At 56.6% G+C, this 16129-nt stretch overlaps 1 protein-coding gene across 2 annotated transcripts in view; it reads right to left on the bottom strand.

Moving 5' to 3' along the window:
- Positions 1 to 4197: 4197 nt before the first annotated feature.
- The window catches only part of TNFRSF1B (TNF receptor superfamily member 1B), a 33225-nt gene continuing 21293 nt past the window's right edge, over positions 4198 to 16129 (bottom strand). The window contains exons 6-10 of one of the 2 annotated variants that reach the window (XM_027615369.2): positions 15535 to 15773; positions 14939 to 15016; positions 14316 to 14350; positions 8980 to 9187; positions 4198 to 6253 (exon numbers count right to left, since the gene is read on the bottom strand). In XM_027615369.2, coding sequence (XP_027471170.1) covers positions 5970 to 6253; positions 8980 to 9187; positions 14316 to 14350; positions 14939 to 15016; positions 15535 to 15773 — 844 coding nt within the window. In that variant the 3' untranslated portion in view covers positions 4198 to 5969. The remainder of the gene's footprint in view (positions 6254 to 8979; positions 9188 to 14315; positions 14351 to 14938; positions 15017 to 15534; positions 15774 to 16129) is intronic. The other variant, XM_027615378.2, reaches the window with a different exon arrangement.

Below are 16129 nucleotides of genomic sequence, written 5' to 3'. Positions count from 1 at the left end.
TGCAGACAGACTGGGGCGCCTGGGTGGCTCAGTCAGTTAAGCGTCTGCCTTTGGCTCAGGTCATGTTCCTGGGGTCCCAGTATTGAGCCCCACGTCAGGCTCCTTGCTCAGTGGAGTGTCTGCTTCTCCCTCTGCCCCTCACCCCACTTGTGCTCTCTCTTTCTTGCACTCTCTCAAATGAATAAATAAAATCATTAAAAAAAAGAAGAACAAAATGCAGACAGCCCCGTGGGAAGAAGGACAATGACGGACCACAGCTCAGGGCCAGCCCCCTCATCTTATAGATGGAGGTTCTGAGCTCCCGGCAGGGACAGCGGCTGACTTTGGTTCACATTGCAGGCGCCTCGGGAAGCTAGGACACCATCCCGGGACTCCTCACTGTTAGCTTTGCCCCAAGCAGCCTCTAAGCTCAACCTCCCGTCTTCCTAGATCTTCCCTGCTTGCTGGCTTTTGACTACAGAGGTCCAGGCGGGTTAGGAGAGTCCCAGGAGAGAGAAAGAGAGAGGACTTGCCCTTTAAACCCAGGCCTTGTTGACTTTCTTGCGAAATTCTAAGGAGCTGGTTATCAAGAGCCTCCCACGGGGAACAGGCTGTCCTCCGGACTTGACTTAAGATAAGTATCAAACCTCCGGCCCTGCCCCAAGGTGTCCTCCTCTGCTGAGTAGGGATAATGGGTACTTGGCCTATCTCCTAAGGCAATAATGGAGATAAAATAACTGAAGCTCATTGGGCGCCTGGGTGACACAGTCAGTTACAGCATCTGACTCTAGTTTCAGCTCAGGTCATGATCTCAGGGTCCTGGGATCGAGCCCCACGTTGGGCTCTGCGTTCAGTGGCGAGTCTGCTTGTCCCTCTCCCTCTGCCTGCCACTCTCCCTGCTTGTGCTCTCTCTCTCTCTCTCAAATAAAATAAATAAAATCTTGGGGCGCCTGGGTGGCTCAGTCGGTTAAGCGTCTGCCTTCAGCTCAGGTCGTGATCCCAGTGGGATTGAGACCCACATCGGGCTCCCTGCTCAGCGGGGAGTCTGCTTCTCCCTCTGCCCTTCACCTGTTCATGCTCTCTCTCTCTCTCTCTCTCAAATAAATAAATAAAATTTAAAAAGAAAAAAAATTTAAAAAATAAATAAAATCTTAAAAAAAAATCGAAGCTCGGTTCCCCAACTCTTAGACCAGGCAACTTAAGGAACTTCTCACACTCCCTGGACCCCTCCTACGCACTAGAACATAAAACCCAACATCCTTTCCAGTGGTTTCTGAAGCCATCCTCACGACCTCACGTCCTGCCCCAACCCGAGTCCCAAAGCTGTACCTCCCTCCCCTCACCAAGGCCTCTGCTCAAACGACAGCTCCTCAAAGCAACTCTGCTCAGCCCACCCCGCAAGCCAGCAGCACCCCCACACCTCTGTCCCTGCTGCTGCTTTTTTTCTTAGCACTTCCCGTCACCCAGCGTGGCCTGTTATCTATTCCTTTACACAGTCCATCCTCGCGTGTCAGCTCCGGACAAGGACCTTAGCTGTCCTGGACTCTTGCATCCCCAGCACCTACCTACACACAAAATAGCAACTAACGTTTACTGAGCACTTACTACGTGCCAGGCATCGTTCTAAACATTTTACAGGCAGTAACTCAAGTAATCCCTCACTCTGAGGGAAGTACAATTTTAATCCTATTTTAACAGATCAAGAGGCTGAGGCACAGAGAAGTTAATTAACTCCCCCCCCCCCCCCGCCACGACCCAGATCACACAGGAAGTGGTCACACCTGGACACATGGGTTTTGGGGGGGCCCCCAAGCCTTGACTTCTGTGCTAGTGCTTCAGAGCACCCCATAGCATGAAGATTGGACAAAAAAGAATCACAGCCACCATGACCCCCCACACACACCCTTCACCCCGCACTGGCCCTGCTTCAGACAAACCACTTGCTCCATCATGATTAAAAAAGAAAGTGACGGGAGGGGCTGCACGTGGCCCACTTTGACCGGTTACCCCATCAGGTGGGTGGCTGCCTTCAGCTGCTCCAAATTTACCCCTCTGGTACTGCGGTTTAATTATTTTTTTTTTTTAAGATTTTCTTTTTACTGGGGCACCTGGGTGGCTCAGTCATTAACCGTCTGCCCTCCGCTCAGGTCATGATCCCGGGTTCCTGGGATTGAGCCCCGCATCGGGCTCCCTGCTCCGCGGGAAGCCTGCTTCTCCCTCTCCCACTCCCCCTGCTTGTGTTCCCTCTCTCGCTATGTTTCTCTCTGTCAAATAGATAAATAAAATCTTAAAAAAAAAAAAGATTTTTTTTTTTTTAAATTTATTCATTTGAGAGAGAGACAGACAGAGAGAGCACAAGCAGGCGGAGAGGCAGAGGGAGAAGCAGACTCCCCCCTGAGCAGGAAGCCCGCCACAGGGCTTGATCCCAGGAACCCCGGATCACAGCCCAAGCCGAAGGCAGACACCTAACCATCTAAGCCACCTAGGCGTTCCTGATATTGTGGTTTATAATATTGTGGTTTATAATACGTATTTGGTCTTCATCATCTGTTTCTGACTCACAGCCCCTAAAATGCTTCAAATTTCCTAAGTGATCAGAGCAATGGGAGCATCTTTTGTTCCAATATTTGACCTTGGGTCCTCAGTTCTGGAAACAGCTCGAGCCATAAAGGTCAAAGGAATGTCTTGCTATTCATGACAAGTGCCTTTCAGCCACAGCTGAGTATATGTTACTAAGGTGACTGGAGGAAAGCCGCTGAGCATGGGGGCTGGTTTCCAGGGAAACCAACCATGGGATCAGAAGGCAGGAACCCCTCACCTCTACCTCTGGGCTGGGGAGAGGGGCTAGAGATTGAATCATTCACCAACGGCCAATGATTTCATCAACCATGACCATGTAATGAACCCTCCATAAAGACTCAGGACAGAGTTCAGGCAGGCTTCCGCGTTGGTGACCACGTGACGGAGCTGGGAGGGTGGCAGACGCAGGGGGCCATGGAAGCTCCAGCCCATTCCCACAGAAACCTTGCCTTATGCATCCCTTCCAGCTGGCTGTTCCTGAGTCCGAGTTACAGCCTTTGTAAGAAACTGGTAATCTAGTGAGTAAACTGGTCTCCTGAGTTCTGTGGGCTGCTCTAGCAAATTAACTGAACCCAAGGAGGGGGGTCATGGGAACCTCTGATTTACAGCCTATCCGTCAGAAGCACAGGTGACCACTTGGACCGGTGACTGGCGTCTGAAGTGGAGGGCGGGCTTGTGGGACTGAGCCCCTCACCTGCGGGGTCCGGTGCTCCCACCAGGTAGAGAGCGTCCGAATGGAGTGCATTTTGCAGGGTGTCTCATCGGTGTCTACGGAGAACTGGGGAATTGCCGGGTGGTGTGGAAAACACTCCAGACCCTCATTCGTTGATGTATTGTCTGTGTCTGTGTCCTGCTGGAGCAGCAGAGTTGGGTAGATGTCATAGAGACCGCAAGAGCGCCCAAGTCTAACATACATACTACGTGGCTCTGTACCGGCAGTTTGCCGAGCCTGCTCTAGGGAATGGGTAGGGTAGAGGGCAGGGCGGTGGGAGGAGAGGGGGTCCAGGAGACCACCAAGAATGAAGAGGGTAGTGCTGGGGGAGTGACCGTGACCCAGGAAAAAGGGTGACTGACCCAGGGGCTGGCTTAGTGAATTCAAGGGCCAGGGCCTCTCTCCCCTCCTGGCCTCTACATGAATTCACTTTGCCTGCAATCGTTCTGCAAAACTGCTCCTCACATCCGGAACCATCCCCTGGCTGTGCCCGCGGGGCCCTCCTCCGTACTCCCGGAGCTGCCCCCCCACCCCCACGCTCCTCTGAGTACGCTGTGATGGGCCTCGTAGGTGTCACCAGACTGGAGGCTCCTGGAGGCCAGAGTCTCACTCCCCTAAGTGAGGATGGGGGCTGCATGTGAACAAGCAGATCTGCAGAGACCCCAGTTCACCCCAAGAGCCGATGACACTGAGTCACAGGGCCTGTGATGAGGGCATAGTCAGAGGCCAGCTGGGTGATTCCGGGCCTGCGGGAGTGGCCAGGCTCTCAGCAAGCGCAGCTGTGCTTCTGGGGAGCTTCTGGAGTCCAGGGACAGCACCAGCCAGCCAGTCCAGTGGCCAAGACTCCATCTCCCCCTACACATTTGGTGGCCGCCAAGTAGGACCACGGACAGACCCCAGCTCAGACCCAAACCCAGAGGCAAGAGTCAATGTGTAAAACAAATGAAAGATTTATTTAGAAGCAGGAATGCTGTCCAGTATATACAGTACAAACTCTGTCTTGGGATCAACACAAGCCTGGGAACCGAGGCCACATCCAGAAAGGGCCTCCTTCCAATTCAGAACGGCCCTGGGAAAGAGCAGTGAGGCCGAGGTCCTCCCAGGGCGGTCCACCAGGGGGCAGACACGCTGCATCGCCACACGGCGACCAACGTGGGCGGAGACTGCGGGCGGAGACCCCCCCCTGCCAGTCCAGGCAGTGGGACACCCTGACTCCCAAGGGAATCCTGATTTCGGGGAAGCTTTTACTTTCTCTTCATGGTAAAGGCTGGACTCTCCTACCCTCTAAAAGTTCAGCTGCCAAGGTCCAAGTCCAGTGGACTTTTTCAGCAAGGGATCCAAGTACCTAGGACCCAACTGGCTTCTCCAGGAGTCCCCTCTTCCTTCCAGAAGCTGGTCTGGGCCGCACGCGTCCATGCTCTGCAGGACTCTGGGCATGCGTTTGGGGGAAGTGGACTGACTCTTCAATGGAAAAGAATCCTTTGACAAAATTGCTGATTCCAGCTGCCTCGGGCAGGCCATTCAATCCAGCAACATGGCTACACAGACCAGCAGCACATGGCAGACACACGGACACGAGACTGGCTCTCAGCATCCCACGTCCACTTGAGATCGAGGCAGGCACAATACCCAAGTGGCCCCGTGGTTTCCCTGGGGCCTGGGACTCCAGGCAGCGGGTGGAGGGGTGAAAGAGGAGCACCTCCTCGGGAGGCAGAGGAAGGTCCAGGCTGAGGTAGGAGGAGAGATGGCTGAAGGCCTCAGTCATCCCCAGTTCCTGAAATTCCCTGACAGGAGGTGTGGCCTCGCAACACCACCCCAAAGCCACCCCAAACCCGGAGGGAGGGAGGAGGGGCCCGAGCTGTAGGTGAATTGGGAGTGAAGGTCAAAAGCAGAGAACAGCGCACTCTTTTGAGTTTGGCTTTGTCGTTTTGTTGGCTTGTTTACCTGCGTGGTGTTTTTTTTTTCGTTTTGTTTTTTAATTGCCCCGCATTCAAGTTGGCAGATTTTCGGCTAGAGGTTTGCCGTCTTGCCCGGACTACAGGACTCACACAGGTTGCTGGCTGGGTCCACTGGTTTTCCCACCATCGTGCAAGAGGTGAGGCTGGTAGGAATGGATCTGGAGGTGGTACTAGCTAGTCAACGGGGGGGGCGGGGGGCCCCTGTCCCCTGCTGCCATCGTCGCCCCATCCCTGCACAGAACCATCCGATCAATGACACCGCCCACCCCAGCCCAGCTCCCGCTGGGACCATCCCGTAGCCTCAGCATTCAGGTCCAAGCACTGCCCCTTCCTCCACTGCCTCTTCTCCGTGGATGACTCACGCAGCGTCCCTCCTCCCCAGCAGGCCCCGCTGGAAGGCAGGGTGCTGGGGCCTCCCAGGAAGCCAGAGCTGGGTAGAGCCCAGGGATCAGAAACAAAATAAGGGCTCACAGGGCCAGCTGGGGGGCGGCTCTCAGAGCGGCAGGGGCTGGTTCCAGGCCGGCCAGATGGCCGTGTCCAGCCTTCTGACACACCGTGACAAGAGCAGTTTTCCAGCATTCTCCCCACCTCGCCCTTCTGCCAGCAGATGAGAAAGGCTGAGGCTGTGGGCGCCACGAAAGGAATGTGGCTCAGAAAGAGCCAGAGTCCTGCGGGGTGGGGAGCCTGGAAGGACCAAGGAACAGCCCACCTCGGCTGAGACACGACTCATGCCAGTCTGGCTAACTGGACTTCATTCCAGCGTCAGGCACACCAAGGGGCAGGGGCTTGTCCTCTGGGGTCTCCAAAAGAGTCTCTGGAGCCCCTGGCTGGGACTGAAAAGGGCATTCTTCCTTGGAGAAGGGGACCTGCTCGTCATCTGGGGAGCTGGAGGGGCTGGCGTCCACGTCCCCCGTCGTGTAGTTGGCCTGGGAGGCACACTGAGCACCGTGGTCGGAACCACTGCACACATTCACGATGCAGGTGACGTTGACCTGGGTCCCGTGGCTACCAGAAGAAGACTCTGCTGAACAGAAGATGGGGGAGGGCAGTCAGTGGGGGGTGGGGGGGGGTCCTGGAGTGGAGGAGGTCTTCCTGGTCTGTCTGCTGCCCAAGAGACACATTAAGACAAAAGGGTCAGGGCGCCTGGGTGGCGCAGATGGTTAAGCGTCTGCCTTCGACTCAGGTCATGATCCCAGGGTCCTGGGATCGAGCCCCACGTCGGGCTCCCTTCTCAGCGGGGAGCCTGCTTCTCCCTCTGCCTCTCCCCCCTGCTCATGCTCTCTCTCTCTCTCTCTCTCTGTATCTCTGTGTCTCAAATGAATAAATAAAATCTTAAAAAAAAAAAAAAAAGACCAAAAGGTTAAGAGGAGGGCTGGGCCGAGAGCCTCGGTAGAGGCCATGGTTCTAGCCCAGCTCTGCTGGGTAACCTCGGGCAAGTCACTTAACCTTCACAGGTCCGTTTCCTCATCTGTCAAATAATTTCTAGCTCAGTTCACCCCACAGATGGGAGGAGCCAGTTACATAAAGCAGGTGAAGGTTCTCGGAGGACCAAACACACTCCCCGCAAAGAATCAGAGAAGTGAGCGGGGACAGGAAGTATACGTTACAAAACAATGGTCAAGCAACCAGGAGGAGTTCCCTTCCTGTAGCTGCAGGAAGACTTGGCAGCCCTGGCCGGACCAACCAGGAAAAGGCCGGACTCCTCCGTCAGCGGCCCCTTATCTGCTGGCCACCAAGTCAACATCAAAGGGTTTGGAAATTGCTCCCTTATGGAGATGAAACATTGACCGTGACGTTGTCTTCATTTGCAGCAACTCTGTTTCCTCCGCGCAGGGCTGCCGATTTCATAAATCTGGGATTCCAGAATGGGGTGGGTGGTGGACTGGCCTCATCGCTGAGGCCAGGATGCCTGGGGTGGGTTCATGCCCACCTTCCCACCCGGCCCAGCAGGCACCTGCGTTTCCTAACGAGTTGGTGAGGGACTGAATGCTGGGTGAGCCGAGGAGCTAAGTGTAAGGGGCTTGGATGCACGCTAGCCCCTCCAAGAGGGAGAGCTGCTCCTGCTGTCACTGGGGGACTTGCCCGGTACCCAAACATGCGTGGCATCTGGGGTGCACGGGGAGGGCTGGACATTTGTTTCCAACTCCAGGGAAGCCTGAAAGCAGGATGGAGCCAGCGAGCTGCTCTGCTCAGAACGGCCCCAAAGAGGCCGAGGGAGGGAGGGCTGAACTCACGGGGCGAGAAGGAAATTTCCACCACGCCGAGCCCCCACGGCACCCAAATGTCACTCAGTCACCGTGGCCTTTGCACATGGTGAATGAGACACTGCGGGGGTGGATGGGGGACCACGAGGGGGCACAGCCATGTGTTGCCACAGTAGAGGGAGGAGTTGGGGTGGGAGGAGAGAGGGGAAGAGCAGAGGTGACACCAGAGAGTCGGGGGGGGGGGGGGACAGACAGCAGGGGGCGGAGGGTGGAAGGGGTGGGCAGCCATGGTCGAGGGTCCACGTCTGGGCCAAGGAATAAGGCGCACCAGCATGACCGTGGAAGAGATGTGGCTACAAAAGCAGAAAGATGAACCCCAGAGATGGACAAAGACCAAGAGTTTATATCTGGAGTTCCGTTCACTCATTCAACAAAGGTTTAGGACCCCGGGTTACGTCCCTTCCTGGGGTAGCTCTCAGGCTGGGGTGGGGACACCAAGATATCAGAATGATGAGGGCGGGCTACAGCAGGGGACACAGAGGCGGGGCACCTCAGTGCAGGTGGCAGTCGGGGAGGGAGCAGTCCTAGAAGCAGGTGACAGGTAGGAAAAGATGTTGTAGCCCTGCCAAGGAGGGGCCATGCTCATCTCCAGACGAGCAAGCTGAGGCTGAGTTAAGGAGCCTGTCACTACAAGATATACCCAAAGGAGCCTCAGGCTTTCTGGGGGGGGGACCCCGGCAGGCCCTCCCTCCAATGTGGGCACTGAAGCTTCTCACCACGGGTGACCCCGTCACAGACCAGGCCCAGGGCAAAATGCATTCTGTGTAAATGGGGCCTCGGCTTCTCCAGAACCCACGAGGTCCCCACAATCCTGACACCACAGGCCCAAAGGGACTGGGCAACGGGCCACAGTGAGTGGAGCCCTGAAGACACCCATTTATTCATCCAGCTTTCCACCCCAGGGCTCTGGAGCCTGAGAGCCCAGGGGGTATTCCTGGCTCTTCTGTTTACAAGCTATATGTGCCCTTGAACAAACTCTTCAACCTCTCTGGGCCTCACAGTGTCCTCATCTGTAAAATATAATAGATCTTAATATGAGACTGTTATAATATTTAATATTATGTAATAATTTATATAACATAATATATATATAAAATATACATATTGTATATGTGTTATATAATATATATCATTATACATCACTGTGTGATAATATTATTATACATTTGTATATTATAACATACAGGAAAACTCCCTTCCTGGATATCGGGGACTCAAATGACAAGCTGGGATTGTCTGGAAGGAAGGGTGTTCCTGGGGAAAGAACCCTCATGGGCAAAGGTGGGCAGGATTTGGTGGGTTCAGAGAAATGAAAGAGGCTTGTGGCTCCGTGTTACACCCGAGGAGGAGCAGGGAGACATTCCGGTGCCCTGCTGGGAGCTCAGGCCTGGCCCTGCAGGGGAGACCTGGGAGGCGCCGGCCAAGACAGAAACCAGGAAGAAACAGAAAGCAGGGGGAAGGAAGCCAGGTGGCTCCCGCCTCTCACCTGAGCTGCTGGAGCTGGCCCGGGCCTCCCCGGACCCACTGGCCTTCTCCGCACCTGCTGCCGGCGGCTGGATCCTGGCAGGCGCGCTCCTGTCTGCAGTGCCGGCTGAGCTCTCCAGGGAGCTGCTGCTGGAGCTGGGGGCGGTGGTCAGCAGGTGCTGTTGCTCGGGGCCCGGGGTGCCTCGGGCCTTATCAGCAGGCCGGTGAGGCTGGAGGGGCAGGAGAGGACGGAGAGCGGTCAGCTGGTCGGCCTGTTTCCTCTTCCTTCCTTCTCGCACCATGTGCACCCCGTGACATCAGCGCTGCGGTTTACACCGCGCTCCTGCCCGCGCCTGCCCGTTCTCCCCACACTCGGTGCTTTCAGGACGGTGAGATTCTGCATGGCTTCTGTGATTAGCTTCTGGCTGGTCTACCCGAGTGTGAGCCCTAAGAGGGTGGGGGCCGTGTGGCCCTGTTCACCAAATAGTCCTGGGGGGGGGGGGCAGGCCTTTCATCCTCATTTTGCATCAGGAAACAGAGGCCCAGAGAAGGCGAGTAACTTTCCTAAGGCCACTTCATCAGCACAGGATGATGTGGCCCAGCCTAGCAGCCGAGAGCATGGGCTCTGGACCCACAAGACCATGTGGGTACAAATCATGACTCCATCGCTGACTTAGCTGTGTGACCTTGGACAAGGTACCTAACCTTTCTGTGCCTCCTTTCTTTCCTCTATCAGGGGAGCACTAAAAACCTACCTCCTAGGGTTGTTGTAAAGATTAAATGGGTTTGTTACATGAAAAAGGGGACAGAAGGGCCCACGTTCTCATTTGCTGCCCTTGGCCTCTGGCCTGCGCAGGACATGAGGGTCCCGGCTGGGATGGGAACCAAGGCAAATGAAGGGCTGGGGGGATGCGGCCTAGAACAGAAGGGGGAGGTGAGGGTCGAGACAGCAGGCCTTTGCTATAGGGATGGGGCATGTCGGCCCCCTCCCCAGGAAAGGCTGTGACCCCTTGGCCTCACTCCTGCTCCCCAGGGAGCAACAATTTCAAGTGTGCTCTGGCCAGTCACCGCAGGCCCCCAGCCCCCCAGCCCCGCCTATGATGGCTTCTTCCACAAATGAGCCTGCCCCAGCCCTCAATTCCCTGAGGCCGGCCCACTGTCATCAGGAGCGAAGGATCTTTTTTACAAGCTGTCCCTTGAGGCCACCCAGTCCCAGGGAGGGTGAGTCCCCAGCTCCCTATCACACGGCTGGTCTGGTCTGTGGTAGAGGCACAATAAGCCCAGATCAGCATAGCAGAGATGCTGCCTTCTCACGGCGTCCTGCCTCCCTGGTTTATGGTCCCCAGCTTTTGGAGGGATGGAGGGCATTTCAAGTTCAGGCTGAACCTTTGGCCATTGGATGGCACTCCGACCCCTGCTCCAAGCTTGAACAGGCAGGAGAAGGTGGGACAGGAGGAGCATCCAAATGTCATCTCTCACTACCCCCAAAGAAGGGGCTTTTGGGACCAGTAGCCTGCTCCTCTGCTTGTGGGTAGGGCTGGACAGAACAGAAACCCCCAAAGGTCACAGTCCGCCTCCTTCCCCCAAAGCCACAAGTTGCAAAGTTCAAGTAGGCTCTGAGTGGGGAAGATGCATCCTGAGTTCTGCTGCTTGGGCTGGGAGGGGAGTACTGAGGAGGCTCACTCAAAAAAAACAGGATTCCAGCCAGCCAGCCCCCATCACAGCCCAGCCCCACCACGGGCAGAAGCTAAGACACTGGCAGAGCCACCAGCTGGGTCCTCCAGATTCCCAGTTTCCATGTCTGTCTCTGTGCGTGTGTGCTCATGAGGCCCACACGTCTGTATGTACAGGGGTGGGGGTGGGGGTGTGAAGTGTGCCCACGAACCTGTCTGCAGGGGGGTGCGTATCTGTGAGTGGTGCAGTTACTGTGCGTGCTAGGACTGGTGAAGAGAAGCCCTCCCAGGCTGGTGTCTCAGGCCACGCTCATTAGCTGCGTGACCTTGGGAAAGTTACTTAACTCCTCTGAGCCCAAATATCCTCGGCAAGACAACTGGGGCAATAATCCTACTGCCTGAGTCGTAGCCTGGCTCTGAGACTAAGCAATGCTCAGAACTGTGCCTGGCACACACTCGGCGCGCCTCACAAACGTGAGCCCACGCAGCAGTGCGTCCGTGGAGTGACTGCGGGCGAGCTCACATGTGTGGGTATGCCGGCCTCTTCCAGACGAAGGGAAGTCACTGTCCCGCCATGCCTTGGGGTTTACCTCTGCAGCAGGAGGGGGCAGGAGGCACGGGGTCTCCACTCTCTCCACCCCAGTGGCCCCAGGGCTGGAGCCTGACCAGGCAGCCTCCTCGCAGGGACAGCCGAGGAAGAATGGGGCTAAGCATGGGGGCTGCCTGGTCAGGCTCCAGTCCTGGGGAGGAGGCCCTGGCTGTGGGGAGCAGGCCCTGCTGGAGGCTGAAAGTCGGCCTTGGCCGAACGGCATGGCAGGAAATGGGCAGAGCCTGAAGATTCCCACTGAGCTCCCAACCCAGGCTCGGCCACTCACCCAGGTATCTAACCTTACACGGGTCACTGAACCGCCCCGAGTCTGTCTCCTCACCAGTAACATGGAATCGGTGGTACCGCTTCCCTCACGGGGCTGTGTGAGCACTCAGCGGCTGGGCGCAGGCGAAAGGCCTGGTGTGGCTCCCGTGCTGGCTCCCGGCTTAGCAGTGAGTGAGCACCCGGCTAAGCAGTAAGTGCAGTGAGTGAGCTCCCGGCTAAGCAGTGAGGGAGCTCCCGGCTAAGCAGTAAGTGCAGTGAGTGAGCTCCCGGCTAAGCAGTGAGTGAGCACCCAGCTAAGCAGTTAAGTGCAGTGAGTGAGCTCCCGGCTAAGCAGTGAGGGAGCTCCCGGCTAAGCAGTAAGTGCAGTGAGGGAGCTCCCGGCTAAGCAGTAAGTGCAGTGAGTGAGCTCCCGGCTAAGCAGTAAGTGCAGTGAGTGAGCTCCCGGCTAAGCAGTAAGTGCAGTGAGTGAGCTCCCGGCTAAGTGGTGAGTGAGTTCCTGGCTAAGCAGTAAGTGCAGTGAGTGAGCCCCCGGCTAAGCAGTGAGTGAGCCCCTGGCTAAGCGGCAAGTGAGCTCCCGGCTAAGCAGTAAGTGCAGTGAGTGAGCTCCCGGCTAAGCAGTAAGTGCAGTGAGTGAGCTCCCCACTAAGCAGTGAGTGAGTTCCCAGCTAAGCAGGGAGTAATCGCCCAGCTAAGCAGTGAGTGAGCTCCCAGCTAAGCGGTGAGTGAGCTCCTGGCTAAGCAGTGAGTAATCGCCCAGCTAAGCAGTGAGTGAGTTCTCAGGGGCTCGGAACCGGCCATGGTGGGAATGTGCACGATGGTGTGAGCAAACACCACAAATCAGAGTCTGCATTTTTGATTTTGGGGTTTTTTTTTTAGCTGCCCAGAGAGCCAGTTACCAGCACACCACTGGGCTCTATCCTCAACCACACTCAACAAATAATCGAGTTACACTCGGTGAACAGGAAACTCAGTGGACAGAAAGGGGAAATGGAGGCCACTGGCCACGCCTGAGACACCTCTGCTGCATCGAGTGTTGGGAAACACTTGGTCGGGACAGACACTGCAGCAGCAGGGAGGCTGGGTGGAACCCCACCAGGCAGCCACTGTCAGCACCCCTGAACTGAAGCCAGAAGAAAGGAAGGTGTGGCGTTTGTACTCCGGGGTGGGGGGCGGCGGAGAAACAGTCTGCACTTCCAGGCCAGTGTGTCTGTCTGCGACAACACAGGGCAGGCGGGCCAGGAGTCCAGAGACACGCTGCTATGTGACCTCGGACAAGTCACGTTCCCTCTCTGCACCTCTTTTCCTGCCAGCAACAGCAGGAGCTGAGATCAGTCTCCGGTCCCTACCCAGTCCGACTCCCTGTGTAAACCTTGGGCACTGGGCCACCAAGGGCTGAGCTTTTCCCCAGCATGGTGGTTCTCGATCGGGGGTCTCCCGGGGACACTTAGCAATATCTGGAGACATTTTTGGTTGTCACTCCTGAGAACCGATGCTACGGGCATCTCGTGGGGCGAGGCTAGTGATACTGCTGGAAACCCCCAGTACGCAGGACAGTCCCCCCTGCCCCCATGACAAAGAATTATCTGGCCCCATATATCAAAATGGCTGAAGTTGAGAAACCTTGCCCAAGCAGGACTGGGGACATGGAGGGAGTTCCTCATAATGTTTCCTCATCTGTAAACTGGGCAAAAATTCTGCCCTGCCAACCAGGTAAAAGTTACAGCAGACACGGTGTACTGGCCCATCCGGCACCCATTCCCAAGCCCTGTCCCTCCCTCCACCTCAGAGGCTGGGAAGGTAGCCAGGGGTGGTCCCACGACCCGGCTCTGGCCAGTGAGACGAAAGGAGAAGCCCACCCTCTCCCTGTCCCACCCAGGGCTTCGGGGACAGGGTCTGACTTCCTGATAAAAGGCACCCTCGCCGGCCTGGCCACATTCCCCTCTTCTTTCGGCCTCAAACCCGGAGGTTACATACAGAGTGGGGCCCACGATCTCACGAGGTAAGGCCGCAAGCAAGAGAACAGAAGCCGACACGCAGAAGGGGGCAGAGCCTGGGGTCCTGCTGGCCTCACAGAGGGATGCAAATGAACGGTTCCAGCAGCTGACAACCCCCGGACTCTCTGGGACATGAGAAAAATAAAGCCCCTTTGCTTTAAGTCACTTGCAATCAAATGCACGCCTTCCTGAGGAGAAACTGATGAGCTACCACGCCAGTGTTCTAACAAAAGTCCCTCACAGACCCCGTTTTATTAAAAAAAGATCAAAGGTGAGCTGCTTTGGTCGAAGCAGAGAGCAGGACGCAGGGCCCCAACCCCCAGCCTCCCTCTCAACCCCACAGACGACCCCTCCCAGACCCTCTTTGGAACACCAGGGTACCCCCCGCACGGCTCCATGAGGAAGAGCTCTGTGAGGCCTCAGGGAGACGCTGAGAACTGTCGCCACCGAGTGAACAGCACAGCCCTCACGTGGGGCTAAGCAGACACTGTCCCCTTCTAATGGTGAGGAGACAAGCATCGTGAGTAATTTCTCATCTGCCCAACGTCACAACAGGGGTCCATGAGCAGGTGCTTGGTGCCGACACCACTGACCCCCTGCTCTCTGATGGGGCACTTCACACTCACCCTCTCATTTAGCCCAGGGAGGGCTGCCTAACCCCCAAGGACAGACTAGCTGACCTTCCCTCAGCCCCCCAGGGCAGCACACCGCCTCACACTGGGCAGACCAACCTTCAGAATTCACGGCTTCCCGTGGGAATAACACGGCCCACCAGGAAGGAGAGCAAGGGAGGAGGGGGAGGCAGAGGGACACTTACCACTTTGGCTTCTCCTTGTAGGCAGAAGGGCTTCTCTGTGAAGAAGAGAGAGGGGACAGACAAGTCAGGGAGAGTGGCTTCCTCAGGTCACACCTGCTCTGACGAGGAGGGCAGCATGGGGCCCAAGCAGAACCGTTCAGATTAGGCCCAGCCCTGGGCGGCAGCAATCACCCACCAGACAAGGTACACAGAAGCCCCCCTTCCCAGCTCCCCAGCTGACCCAACCCTGTCCCATTCCCCTCCACCATGCCCAACTGTTGTCCAGCGTCCCCCTCTTTGCTCATGCCATGGCCTCTCCTTAGCTTGCCTTCTCTGTCCTGCACATGTCTACCCACGGAAATCTGACTCAGCTCCGACACCACCACCTGCTTCAGGATTTCCAGGCAAGAATCCCAGACTGCCACCCCCTTGGATTGCTCTGATGACATCTTGCCTCTTAGTAGGTAAGTTAGTGGCCATGCCTTCTGCCCCCGGCTCTGAGCTCCCACGGAACAGGGACTGCGAGTATCCAGCTCTGTCTGACCCACAAGGCTGTGCCCGGTGCTGGACTCACAGGAAGAGCCCCAGAAAAGCTTCCAGAGCAAATGGATGAATGCATGAAAGAGGAAGGAATGAAAACTTACTCTTTTTCTGGGTCATGATGACACAGTTCACCAGCCCTATTATCAGCAGACCCAAGGCTGTCACACCTACAATCAGTCCTGGAAGGAAAAAGAGAAGCTCAAAGCAACTGCAGAAAGCAAACCCAAACATACCAGGGGCCAGGCAGCCAAGTCCATGACCAAAGATGTCTGGGTTGCCACAGGAGGGGCAAGCCCAGTCCAGAGCTTCTCAAATTCAATTACAAGACCAACAAGCTAAAAACTACATACCAGACAAAACATGTCCGTCTGCCACATTCAGCCCCCGGGTCACCACTTTGAGATCTGTGGTCTGATGGAGTCCTAACCCCAGAAGGGAAACCCATGAGGTGACCTGGCCCAGCTCATCGGCTAATGAGTTCATCAGAAATGGCAACCAGGAGATCATCTCCTCTTGCAGATAAAATGCTGACCCCACCTCTCTCACCCAGCGGTTCTTAGTGACAGCACCACGTCTTGGCAGAAGACAGGTCTCACCAGCACCCGCCTCCCAGGACAGAGGACAGGGTCCGGCCCTCAGCGGGCGCTCAGTAAAACTCTGAGAGTAGAGAGGCTGAACGAGCCCTCCTGGGACTTACCAATGGGAAGAGAGATGTCACCTGTGCTGAGCCCTTCAGTGGGGGGGCTTGGAACCATCGGGAACAGAACGGAGGTGCTGGGAGCCGTGCTGGGCCCTGGAGTTGGCTCCCCACGCTGGAACTGCGTGGGCCCTGGCTGGGATGTGGAGGCTGGGCGTGGGGCCGTTCCCAGGGTGGGAGTCACAGAAGTGCAGACTGCATCCATGCTGGCGTTGCCAGGGGTGGCCACAGAACTACAGCTGGGGGCGGAGGAGGTTTGGTCAGGGGACAACAGAGGCCAGAAGGGCTCGGCGTGGTTGGGCTCGCTCATGGGGAGCCAGGAGGGTGGGTAAGGAGTCCCAGCACCCAGGATGCGGGAGAGAGAATTTGTGCCACATCCCCCCTCAGAATGGCCCGTCTCTGTCCCCCCTGCCCAGTCCCCATGCCCCCAACCCAGTGCTGACTTCCGGGGCCAGGCTACCATACACCTGCTGGCTGTGCTGGGACCCGCCCACTATGGGATAGAGCCATCCCGGCAGCAAATAAGGCTCCCCAGTGCCTCAACCCAAGGCAGTGAAGGGGGTGGATTTCAGGTCCCATGGCATGGCCGCTCTGT

Source organism: Zalophus californianus, chromosome 4 (assembly GCF_009762305.2).
Source record: "Zalophus californianus isolate mZalCal1 chromosome 4, mZalCal1.pri.v2, whole genome shotgun sequence".
NCBI lineage: Eukaryota > Metazoa > Chordata > Mammalia > Carnivora > Otariidae > Zalophus > Zalophus californianus.
This window is presented reverse-complemented; position numbering and strand designations above follow the sequence as displayed.